Source organism: Anser brachyrhynchus (assembly GCF_964034855.1).
Source record: "Anser brachyrhynchus genome assembly, chromosome: 1".
Classification (NCBI taxonomy): domain Eukaryota; kingdom Metazoa; phylum Chordata; class Aves; order Anseriformes; family Anatidae; genus Anser; species Anser brachyrhynchus.
This window is the reverse complement of record NC_137694.1, coordinates 65,617,948-65,631,066: the sequence shown is the minus strand read 5'-3', so window position 1 is coordinate 65,631,066 and position 13,119 is coordinate 65,617,948. Positions and strand designations below refer to the sequence as shown.

Sequence of the window (13,119 nt, the reverse complement as noted above, 5' to 3'; positions counted from 1 at the left end):
TTCCCCCATTACTGCCCAAGTCAGGCAGATACAATCTCCCTGAGAACAAAGGGAAAAACTGTGGAATCTAACCTTTGTCCAGGAAAGCAGCTGTACCAGTGAATTATAAATAAAACCACTCCCTCCCTCCCTCTCCTAGTTTCAACACACGACACAGCAAGCAATGGTTCCAATCCCAGCTGACAGGCAGCAAACTCAGCAGAGCGCCAGTACTCCCCCTCTCAAAGAGCTAAGGCTCCCCAGACTAGAAGGAGACAGTTGAACCCAGCTAGCATAACCTACTGCAACCTTCTCGACAACTCACGAGAGTTTTCTGGAAGATAGGGCAGGCACACGGTCAAGGCTCTTTCCCGTGTTACCAGCCTTCTGGGCAGAAACCTGTCTACTCATGGTTGACTAAGTCAACATTTCTATTTTTTTCTTCCCCCTGCCGACACTCAAGCTCTAAAAGCCTGTTAATAAACCAGGCCCATTAGTAACTCTCAGTGAAGGATACATCAGCATCCAACCAATTCAAGCCTGTGGTGCCTGGAAACCATCTCCATAGATGCATCGCATGTCTTCATACTGTTCAAACAGGGATACTCGGAGATACTCCGCTCTGTATATCCAGAAGTGTTTTGCTGTACAAAAAAGGGCATATTTGTAGGGACAGATACTAGATTCAAGTACTTGCTTCAGTGACTAGCAGTCTGAGCAAAATATGCATTACTTCCAGTGCTTAGAACAGCAACTGAAGGAGAATTCAGACGTTAAGATCTTTTGACCTGAAATAAAATGCCAATTCACGTGCTTTCAAACAGCAGCATTCCTACCCAAGAGCTGCAAAAATGGACATACACGAGAAGTCAAAGAAATCTGCAGAATGAGAAATTTTGAGTATGATCTGTTTTGAAAGAAACATTTTGGTAGGACCTCAAATTCTATTATGCCAGGCCTCTCCCATACACACTCAAAATACGATCTCTAACAACAAAACCTGTAGCACAATGCAGGAAGAAAGCAAAGGCAGAAGCAGCAGCCAAGTTTTTAATCATAACTCCAAGTAACAACAGTAAATGCTAGAGGGAAAATAAAGTGGTTTCAAATTGAGCAAAGTTGCAAGCAAGTCTATAAAGGAAAAAAAAAGTTAAGGCAGTCAGAATTTATGAATGTAGTTCCAGAAAGACTACTCTTAAGACTAGCTTCGGCCTGCAAGACTATCTGAATCATTTTCACTCAACTAGCATCCATCATAAAGACAAGTTAACAATTCCATGAATATGCATGCATGGTTTTGTCACTAACCGAAACTATTTTTGTAGTCTATTTTTGTAGATAATACACTTCTTTAACAGAAAAAGCTCTAAGTTCTGCAATTCAAGTTAAAACCCCAAGTTATTTGCTCACCTTCCAATTATTCTAAACCTTTTCTTTTATACCCGGAAAACCTGGTATATCCTTCTGTCTTCCTCCTTCACTTCAGTCTTTACACCCTGGAAAGGCTCCTGTAGCCACATGCTGGTACCGTGAATTTGTCAGGGGTCAAGTAAGTTCCACTTGAAGCCAAAACCCATGCTCCCTGAGAAGCAATACAGACGATTATTTGCCCAAGTTTCTTCTGCCCATTTAGATGATTTGAGAGCTATGCATACCTCCTCCCAAACCCTTACTGTTTGTTATCAAACACTTCAGGGCATTGTGTCCTAACTTCAAGAGTACATTTCTGCGCTGCACAGCACAACCGCACAACACAGCCCAACTGCCTGAAAGGGAGCAACGTTCAGGAACATGAAAGCCTGATGGATGGAATAAAGGCAGAGAAAATGGTTCTTCTGTTCACCTCCTGTCACTGACAGATTATAGTAGAAAAGGAGAAAGTCAAGCACAGGTTTCTAGGGCTGCATAAAGAGCCCATTCATCAGGTTATAAAAAGTCACCCATATTTGATTACATCAGCGTAACAAAGCCACAGTAAGAGGGATTTCTTTAGGAACTATCACTGCTGGAATTACACAGGCAGTTGAAACACACACTAGGAAAGGAGAAAAGATGCTGTCAGGAAGGCTAGGCAATCCAGCATGCGACAAGAGGGAAGCACCTGCTGAAAAATGCTTTCGTTGCACACACACAGAGCACATGCAAAAATTTTGCATTGCTGAAAGGAAGAGAAGGCTTATTGCAGCTTGCCTGATCCTCTTCTCACCACCAAATCCTTAACATTCAGGTACAGTCACTATTTTTCAAAGGTACAGAGCATACACCACTCATCTGCACTATACTAATTGCACGTTTAAACAAGTTAGTGAGAAGTTTACCGCCCTTTCAAGTATCTGTTTCAAAGAATAGATAATCTATGAACATGTAAGCACTCTAGGAGAGAACAGAACTATGGATGAAGGAGACTAAGAGGTTCTTGTGTAAAGAATATTAATTTTATATGATCCATATCTTCTTGTAAGCATCACTATAAAACTGGCAGATTTACAGCACTGGTAAAAGGATGCAGCTGTTTTACTATTATTTTGGGTAGGCATGCTCAGTACAGTGATAAATCTTTGCTACATGTTCTCAGTGAATGCCATGATTTACAGGAAGCAGGATCTTTAGTACTATTTCAGTTCACAGCCACGCAGCCACCCAGGTACATCTGCCGGTACCAAAGCCTCAAGAAAAGCTTTTAGGACTATGTCAGAATTCGCAAGACCACCTATTTTTTTTCCATAAAGATGCTTCATTCTAAAGAGGACCAATATTTTGGACCATCAAAATTATAAAGAGACAGACACTGCAAGCCGTGGAGGAGGTAGGAAAGTAATTCTGCACAAAATACATGACATGCATCCATAAACCTCCTTTTCTAAGGAAAGACTACTAAAATAATTCATTAAAAGCAATTACCACCTCTTATGAGCTCAGATAGTTTCCTCCTACGAGTGGAGTACAAAGTGAATATGCAAGTAGGCAGAAGAAATGGAATCCTGTAGGAGAGTTTGTGGCGGATTTAACATAAATAACAGAGCTGCAGTGAAATAAATAGGCTAACAGGATCAACAGTTAGCATTCAAGCAACAGAAAAAGGAAACAATATAATTTTAATCACAGGACAAAAATACAAGTATTTTACATTAGTGCCTCAAGCTTTATGCCCAGTAAATTTTAAGGAAATATAACGGTTAATATACACCTGCAAGGCAGTATTAAAGAAAGCCAATATCATTAGCTTGTCATAAGTAGATACATTTAAAATACAATGGATGTTCTGATGAACATGCTATATAGCTCTCATCCACTCTCCTTCAACAGCATAGGAATTCCTAGACTGCTGCAACCACATCGAAGCAGAAAGTATTTGGCAATTAAAATACTAACATATTGGGCACCACTTGAGTCCCTTTATAAGGCTGTATTTAGCTTATGTGCCTGTAACCCTTATGGGTTACTATTCCATCTACAGCAGAGCAGTAACCTTACAGTTCTGTTCTCTAAACTAGATTTTCCTCTGGTTTTAAAGAGGCTCATCTTTTTGAAGTCCTCTCTAAAAGAGTTTCACATAGCCAGAAGGTACAGTAGAGTGGAAAAAGTAAATCCTAGCTTGTACATCAGTGCTTCTGAGTAACAGCTGTGTTGAACAACAGCTTTTGAAGACAGAGGAAGATACATAGCACAATGCATTTTCCAGATTATTTAGAACACTGCAGTTTGTCACATAATAAGGGCCATTTGGCAAGCTAACATTGGTACATTTGATAGCAGAGAGTTTTGGGATGCTCCATCTGAAGCGTCAAGTATACAGTTTTTTAAAAGGGAAAAAAAGTCTAAAAGACACCACAGTTCTAAAAGCAAGAAGTCACAAAGAACAGGAATACAGCTTCAAGCTGAAAAAAGGTATATTTATATATATAAAAATAAAATTTAGGCCATACAGGGCAGAGAAAGTGTTGCAGTTCAAGACAGAATAGCCAGGTCCAAGAGGCAAAAACAGATTTCTGTGGCAGCATTTTAAGAGACTGGGAAAGAGGAAAGACAGCAAACAAAAAAGCTAAATATTCCTAGTGAACTAAAACAAAAGCAGCATATACTTTTGTCATAAGGACAAAATCATACTAAGAATGCCTGAAAAAGTAGAGGAGAGAATGAAAGTACTTCAACCATTTTACTTCAAATTCTAAAAAAAAAAAAATGAATACTTACTCATTGAAATACTTTCTATTTAGCTAAGCAAATGTACTGAATGAATTGCAGACTGCACTTTCACATTTGTCTATTCCATCTCCAGGTAACTCATATTATTCAATCAGGAAAGTCAGAGATAAGAATGAAAACAGACTTCACGAAGGATGATACCAAACACTTTGTAAGAGAAATGTACATCTGTTCAAGATACCTGCTAGCACAGCTCAACTTTTCCTTTCTAACCTTAGCAAATTCAACTATTGACTAACACTTTGCATATTATACATTTCCACATAATACAAAGACTGTTTATTTCCTTTTATCATGATACTGAGAATGGTCTGTAGAAGTTATTGCACTGTACAACCATTGACTCAGCTTCTTGGCCATGAATACCTGGCTTTCATTACACAGACACCTTAAGCTCAATTCAGTACGGGCTCTCAGACTACTAACGTTGAGACAGCCTAACACAGACTTACCATGTCAACTAAACCATGATTGCGGTCCATGCACACAAACAGAATCTGTGGCAAATGCAGTTACAGCAACAGCCCAACTATTCTGCCTTGAAGACTGTTACGTAGCATCAGCATGTTTTTGCTGCTGGCTAAACAGCACACAGTTGCTGTAACTAAACCAATACTGTCAGCTCATTAAGCCACGATAAGTGTAATAGTAAGTCCAAGATGAATGCCTCTTCTACTTAACTGACCCGATATTCATCTGTATATATCCTGGGAGAAGCACTAATTACGGTTCTGAAACTCTCTAACCAGAAGGTACTTCTGTCCAACACTCGGATATTACCTTCCTACAACATTTAATTAAGCTGTGGAATGCCTTTCCACAGGATGCTGTGGCTACTAAGTTTTCCAAAGGCTCACGCACCGAAAATTCAAAAACATTGCCACTGGCTCAGAAAATCTGCAAACATCCTATTGCTAAAAGCTGGGAGAGCGTCCTTGGGGAGTAACACTGCATGCTTCTCTATCCTTGTACTCTCCTTAGAAGTCTGTTAATGGCTATTGTCAGAGACAGGATAGTAAGCACTTTGGAGTTTTGGTCTAATCCAGTACAGTCATTCCTCCAACAAGATTGCTTGCAAGCAGATTTTTCTACCCTAATCCCCAAGAGGATAGCAATTAGTCAAGGTTCAGATTATATTCAGCTAGAGTCAATATTATCTTCGCCTTTCACTTGCAATTAACTGGCAATTGCAGAACAAAAATCTGTTGATATAAGCAGCATCTCAGCAGAGAGCAAACTAGTATGACCTCCGTTCTTTGAGGCAAGAATACGCAACACAAAGCTGCTAAACTTACACTTATGCCCAGGCTTGTCACCTAAATTCTCATGCGTTCAGCTGAGTATTTCTGGCATCCTTCTAGTTTTACTACAATTAACAGGCATAAAGTGGTTGTAAACTCTCTGTTCAGAGTCCTGCAACTTAAAGCAATGAAGCACTTGTATCAAAACTCATTTATCTCAGCAAACCTAACAGACAGTCACATAACTTACATTTTCCTGGTCAGAAGACAAAGGTGGCTCCACTAAAAGAAGCCTCTGCTCAGAGCTGTCATCTTCAAAGGCTGCCTGGGTTGTTGTCGAGTCAGACATGTGTCCCTTTCTGAGCCGTAGAACCGGCTCTGGAGAACCAGCATTATCGAGTTCCGTTAGTTCATTCATGAGATGCTGGGAGCCGTCTCAAATATTCTGCCTCCTCTTGATTCAGTTCGGCTGATGATGTGCTGACGCTGAAAGACAAACAGTTCGTATAACTAAACTGAAGTTACAATGGAGATCATAAAAACTGGCTGGAAGAAGACCATGCCGAAAAGCTGACAGACAGCTACGATGATTGCCTTTACATGTGCCCAAATCCCCACAAAACCATCTATCTAGACTTTTATGCTGCTGTAAAGTGAATTCTCATCTTGTGACCACTAACACTTCAGTATCCTAACACAAATTAAGCACACCTTTGAAAGATGACAGAGTGAGCTCCAGAGATTCACAGTAAATTCACAAAAGCACAATAGTGTTTTTACAAATTATTTTTATTTTTACTAACTTGCAAACACTGGACTGTTGATACTATTTATAAATAAATTACTTGTCACAGGCATTCTAGAGCCATCAGCTTTTTGTGGCTATGAGACTCATTTCAAATCATCTGGGCTAGGTTTCACTAAAATCAGGACATTAAGTACTGGTATAGCTGCGTGGTTGGTAGCAAGCAAGCAGAGCTCAAGGAACAACTAGCTATAGCCAGACTGAAAGAAGGGCAGTAGTACACACAGTGAATATGTTGTTCCCATTGCTTAAACTAACACGTTCACAGTTACTGCTAGGAGTGGGTCTGTACCTTTACCTGTACAAGGAATTACGCCAGAAAGCTTTAGACACCATTCATCCCATCCCATCCCACCTATTGGAAACCGATAAATTCCCCCAGAAAACCACAAGTCATACTATCTACTCAGAAAAAAAACTATATTTTATAAATTTATTTATAAACCGCAACAAGAATATGGGTTAAATTTAACTCAAGGTGCCAAGGATTTAATTAAAATTGCAGAAAACTACCTGATACCAGCCTGTTAATCTGAGCCCTTGTCTAAGAGCATTATTGGTTACCTATTTATCTGGTACATCACTGCATGGCAGTCACTTCAGCAGCCAGCCAAAAGTGGCGCTGGCTGTCTTGGGAGGCACAGCAGCCAGGGCACTTTGCAATCAGAATGCCAGAAACCAGCAGGATGAGTTAGTGCTCCGCTGAGACTGCAGAGTCACTTTGAATCAGAAACTATTCGTTTTGTACTAATACTCACTTGGTATCATTCTATTATTGTAGCATTTAAGTACTTAGACGTGACTAATGTAACATTAAGATAACCCATCTAACAAGCTCTACCTTGCCAGAGTGCATAATTAGACTGGAATTTTGGCATTCAATAAAAGATGCTGAACTTTGTCAGAATGGAGAACAAATTAAAAAGATAAGCTGGGGGGTTGATACTGGCTGTCTTGTAGTAAAATGTCACCTCCAAAAAGCCAATAAACCAAGTACCCCCTTCCTCTAAGGGATCAATCTCATTTACATACGACCACGGCAAGATAATTCTCAGCTCTGTCAAACATGCTATAGTTAATTCTGCTGTAGCACTTTGTAACCTTACATCCCTGCAGCTGCCTGGCAGTCTCCAGGGGAGAGAGCTGCTAATGAGCAGGTAACAGCCTGCAGAGCCGCGGCACAGCTCAGCTGTCGGAGGGCAGCACGGCATGCTGCCTTCGTCACCCAGGAAGGGGAGCTCACAGGGTGCCAGCAGAGCAGATGGCGTGCCCACCTTTCTGCTAGCTCCGCTACAGGGTCCGTAACCTCCATCGGAGAGCTAACACCTAAAACGGTCACATCTGTTTGCTTGGTAAACTCGAGAGCCACGGGACTTCTCACCCCATGAGAATTAAGCCAAGGCTTTAACAACGTTATATAGGAAGCCCTATGAAGAATTTGAGCACGTGGATTTTAAGAACAAGAACAAATATTTAGCCAGCTACAGAACAACTGAAATCTTTTGTGATGCTTCAAGCAGCCAATTCACAATTCTATTTTTATGCGAGAAACACGGGGACATCGTCACACTGCAGTTTGCCAAAACTGATCTAGGGTAGAAAGAGAGAAGAGTATGCAATAAGAGCTACATTTTAAAAGTGAAATTTACTGGGTAGCTAAATTTAAAAGGTAACTTAAGAGATTAATTTCAGTACAGTACTCTGTACCACTGAAGCCGTAGCTAAAGCAAAAAAGTCTACAAAAGGAAATGGCCATCTGCAAACAAACGGGCACACACGCACCCCTGCCTGAGTTCCACACAGCACTTCAAACAGGTAGACCACAGCTGGTTTCAAACTATTCAATTTGCATTAGCCATTTAACCAGCAAGTTATACTAGTTTTTCCTTCTACCAGCTTTAAGCAATAGAACCACCAGCGTGCTGCATTACCTGCTATATTGCCTAAGAGCATGTCCTTACTTCGCCTACACCTCTATGACATTGCGGGAGCAACGCTCAAAGGCACACCAATCAACACAGCAGGCTTAGCCACGCTTGGCCAACGTACTTACGAAAGGTTCTTCTAATACAAGAAGATGTAAGGATTCCAAGAGACAGCCTAACTCAGGCCTTGAAGACTTACTTAACCAGCACTCGCTGCCAAGCGATCACTAGGGTTAAAAATAAAAGATGCGTTTCACCTCCTGCTGGGGAGATTTGCATTCAGCAGGAGGGATGAACTGTAGAGCTTCACGTGAATAGAAGTCATCGTGTCTCAGCATTACAGTGGACTTGCTCAGTCCAACTAAGCTGCTTCCACGTTGCCCTTGATGCAGTGTCATTTCAGTGCTGAATATGCTTGGCCTTACTGGGTATGCAGAGCAAGCTAGTCAAACAATAGTCCAAACCCATCACTGCTAGTTTTTAGTCCCTTCAGAACCTGTACTACAAAAAACAAAAACAAGTACCTGAGTGCAACATGGAATTGCAAACGGAAGAGTGCTAACAGCCAAAAACTATTGGTTTACAGGTGAAGGAAGGCAAGCTGAGATTATAAACAAGAAAGGCATAAACAGTCTTCAATCTCTGTTGGCATTTCTATGACTCCATGGCTCAGTGAAAGGTTTGAATGCCTGGGATGACTTTTTCCCTAAGAAAAATAGCAAGTCTAAGCATGAAGTCTGAGGGGGGTCAGCAGCACCCAGCCAGAAAATGACAGGTAGAACACTGTGAATGAATGAAGGCAGCATGTTGTTCCATTCTGCCTCTCAGACTGGGCAGTTCATAAAAAGAAAATCAAAAAAAAAAAGACAAAACTATAGAATACTCAAGGTGCTGGAAGAGGTTGTTTTGTGTTTGAGATCTTAAGTCTCAAATATAAGGCCTTCAATTTTTTTGCAGCATGCAACAACTTAAAAATATTCATTAAAATTAGCTCCTATTTAAAAAGGAAGTTGCCAGGTACAATTAAAACTACTTAATGACTGCATATATAATAAGCATAATATCAGCATCTAGATCAATTAGTCAGTTCCTGCTGCATTTCAGATCAGCTGAGAAAAGCATCTACAGAGTTTGGTGTGTATATATATTACTTCCTTTAAAATATACAAGACTTCTAAAGGCAAAGTCAGCTTTTAGAAAGGACTTAAGACTTTAATACTACCCTAAGCTCTAAAGCAAAACGCAGCACTCCACTAGTCCGTTGCCTCAGTACGCTGCTGCTGCCACCACCAAGCCATAATAGCCCAAGTGGTTATCACTCCCAGCTGCTCACTCCTCCCCAGCTCAAAAGAGGTCATCCCTACAGCAACAACAGTCAGCACCAGTTTCAGGCTGGAGACAGAAACTTGTCATCATTCTGGAAACAAATTCAGAAGGCAAATCTATTGCAGCAGCTCACCGCAGTTGTGCAATGGCAGAGTCGTCAACATCCAGAGCTACAGAGCATATTGAGGACGCTGCCTTACTCCTCAAGATGACGAGGAAAGAGTAGTTACACAAGCCTGAGTGCCACAGGATGATGATGCTGTTCTTTGTAAGCCCTTCCTGGATATTCCCAAGAGAAAAGCCTGTGACAGCTTACTAACCTTCCCCAAGATAAGTCATACAGCCCTTATAAGCTCCCAAACTTTGCCTGGCACAAGGATTGGCTTTTTACCTAAGCTGAACACCACCACATGGTAGCAAGCAAACACTCTAAGGGCAGTTTTGTAGCTAAATGTTATCACAAGGAGTTACAGATCTCTTAAACAGTCCCCAGATGGTCACATTACCTCCCACTACCAAGGCAAAACAACCTCTCCAACATGCAGCTCCTCCCAGCATGTTCCTCCTATAAACAGCACAGAAATCCCTTACAAGCCATTTCATTCTGTCTATAGCTAGTATTTGAAACAAGGAAAATGTCATCCCTCTCCATTCCTCTCTCATTGATCAAGAGCCTGATAGAAGCCTTCCTGTTTGGGAAGGCGGTGACATCCACTCTATGTTCTTTCCTTGCTCGTCCTCTTCCAGCCAACCCTTAGACTAGCATGAGCAATGTTTAATGAGCAACACAGGACTAATCTTCATAATATTAGTTCATTATCCCCAACAGAGCTTAGTTATTAAAAGAATGAAAGGTCACCATGAAATCTCAGGCTACACCACTACTCACAACATCAATTGATCTTTAAAGAAGGGCTTAAGCGCATGAAAAGTCTCATACAAGGTGCTATTTCAACCTACAAACTTGGCCTCGCCTGCGTCCCTGTACCGTCACGGCTACAAGAACATCGCTACTTGGTTAGCTACATCCACAGCAGCAACGTGGCACAGCTAATTGAACAGCAAACCATCTATGGGCTGACTAACCTTGCAAATCCTAAATTGTTCAGTCTAGGCCCTGACAAAAAAATAGGTCCAAGCCCACTTCCAGAACTGTTAGCACAGATACAAAAGGCAAAGTGCTTCCAGTACAACCTATGGGCAGACTGTGCTAAGAACACAGCTTACAAGGGGGAACAGAGGGGATTTCTGCCTATAATATAGCTGATTCTGGCTATTTTAACTGCAATATGGTACACTAAATAAAACAGTATAAATGCAGTATGTCAAGAAAGCTATAACCTGCTAGAGAGGTTCTGACAGGAGTAGCCCCTCCCAAAGGATGCAGCAACACCAACAGCACTCAGTAGCAGCATCACACAATGGCTTAAATTACTCTCAGGTGACACTGGCATCACCCTATCACCCAAGTCATACAGCAGGTTCCCTCACTTCCCAGCACCAGCACTCAGCTGGGTTTATCAACAGTGAACTGCTGGCATGTTTTTTGTTTAGGGTTGTAGGATTTTTCGGTTGGTTGTGCATGGGTTTTTCTTTTGGTGGAGGTGAAAGCACACAATCTAGGAAAGGGGGAGAGGGAGAGGAAGTCAGAAAAGATCTGTGTCAGATGAATTGCTGTTGTTGAGCTTCACCCATATGTGTGGCCTAGCAAACCCACGCTGGGTCACTTACTAACTGTACGGGGTATCCACTGGTTGGCTGCTTTCTTTGTCATGGATAGAGCAAAGCAGAAGAGATACAAATTCCATACATTTTAAGCAGATTTGTGAATTGCCCCTTGGAAGACCATGACTAGAAAGTTTACGAGCAGTAATATTGAAAGATCCAAGAGTATTACTTGAAATAAAGAATTTTTTTTTATTCTTATCCCTTCCTTTAAAAAAATAAAAAGCCTTTTGATGATGAGCCATGTCTTTTTCAATTAAGGAGTAAAGATCTGCAGCCTTCCAAATATTCTCCTGAAATACAAGGTTTAAAATAAACCAAACAAAGGCGCATATGAATGAGAGGAATGAAGAAAAAAATCACAGGAAACCTTGTTTTCTTAATGTACCCTGAAAGAAATGTAAGAATCAGGCTGTAAAAGTTCTTTGGGGGTCATCTTCAAAAGTGACAATGAGGAGGCAATTCAACTCCTCTTCTCTTAGATGCAACTTCCCTAGATAAAGGGGCATCTACAACACAAAGATTAGACTCCCGCCGAGGGTCAGTGGCCAAAAAGCCGTCTTTGTGACTTGTAAACTGTCACTGGACACTGTGGCCTAAGCTATTTCACAGCAGGCTGCAGAGGCAAACAATCAAGCACATTCTGATGCATTTGGATCCAAAGAAAGGGAACAAGCCAAGAGCCTGCCTACATTAACTAAACGCATCCATTTCAGCAGATCCTATTACAACCTTACAACGTTTGCCCAATTTGTACTGCGAATTGGGCCCCGGTTTTGTAACTGGGTTAAAGTGTTATGTCAGAGGTTGGCCCACCCCCAGCGCACAGGGTCCAGTTGTTACAGACAGGATGGCTGCTGTAAATTTGTTTGACTCTTCAATAAACCAAAGCCAAGAAAATTGTCACAAAAGCTCCATAAAATGAGGAACAGAAGTTCAAGTTCTTTTCACATTGCATTCCACAAAAAGCCACAGCCCAGGCCTGGAAAAATCGCTTTTGTTTCATTTTCTGTTAAATGGTTTAGTTTCTCCACGGGAAAAAACATTCAGTCTTTGTGCCCTTTTATGATTTTATTCTGAAGACATCTTACAAACACACACCAACTTGCTTCACAGTTGCCCACAGTAAAAAGATGCACTTGGTTTTCGTTAGTAACACTTGGGATCGCAGGCTGTCTACAGGTGGAAGACTGAAATTAGACACAACTTTTCATCTTCAGCAAAGATCTAGACTACAGCCTTTGAACTCCTGCATCACGGACACCCAATTCACAGAAAAGCTGTTGGGTGACTATGAAAAAAAAATGTCTTTGGAGCAGGCACTAGAATCCACAGCTATACTAGTAGTAAGCTTAAGTGACATTCATTTCTCCCCTCTACAGAGGGGATGATGTTGCATGAGAACGTAAATGGCCCAGATCAGCAGCAGCAATCCCGAGAGCAAACACTTCTCCACCCTGCCAGGTACAACGCTCTCCTCCCAGCACACGTGGGTTTCAATCTCCAGAAATTGAACCGAGATCCTTCACAACTCGAGCAAACACACTAACGCCTGGAGCAACTGTACAAAACTAAACACTACCACCTTGCTTTTACAAAGCAAGAGGAATACACGTGTTTCAGGCTGCACACTCCAAGCAGGACACATTTAAGACCAGGCACCAAGGATGTTAAATCTGTGTTTTATAGGCAGCTGTCAGTCTGTAACTGATTAGGAAAATGCTACCTGTTGACCAAACCATTTAATTGTCATATACACACAAACCACAATCTTTACTATAACCTGTTGGCCAGCTGCACAGCAAACCAGACACTTGACCAAGGCTACCCATTTTAATATATTGGTCAGGACCTCAAAAGCTGGCTTGCAAAATGCTGACCACCACTCTTCCCAGTTCTTGGAAGCAGCTGC

At 41.4% G+C, this 13,119-nt stretch overlaps 1 protein-coding gene across 4 annotated transcripts in view; it reads right to left on the bottom strand.

Annotated features, from left to right (window-relative positions):
* The window catches only part of ADIPOR2 (adiponectin receptor 2), a 45,633-nt gene that overhangs the window by 17,505 nt on the left and 15,009 nt on the right, over positions 1-13,119 (bottom strand). For all 4 annotated transcript variants that reach the window (XM_080576106.1, XM_080576103.1, XM_080576104.1 and 1 more), the window contains exon 2: positions 5,677-5,912. In XM_080576106.1, the coding sequence (XP_080432232.1) occupies positions 5,677-5,844 (168 nt within the window). In that variant the 5' untranslated portion in view covers positions 5,845-5,912. The remainder of the gene's footprint in view (positions 1-5,676; positions 5,913-13,119) is intronic.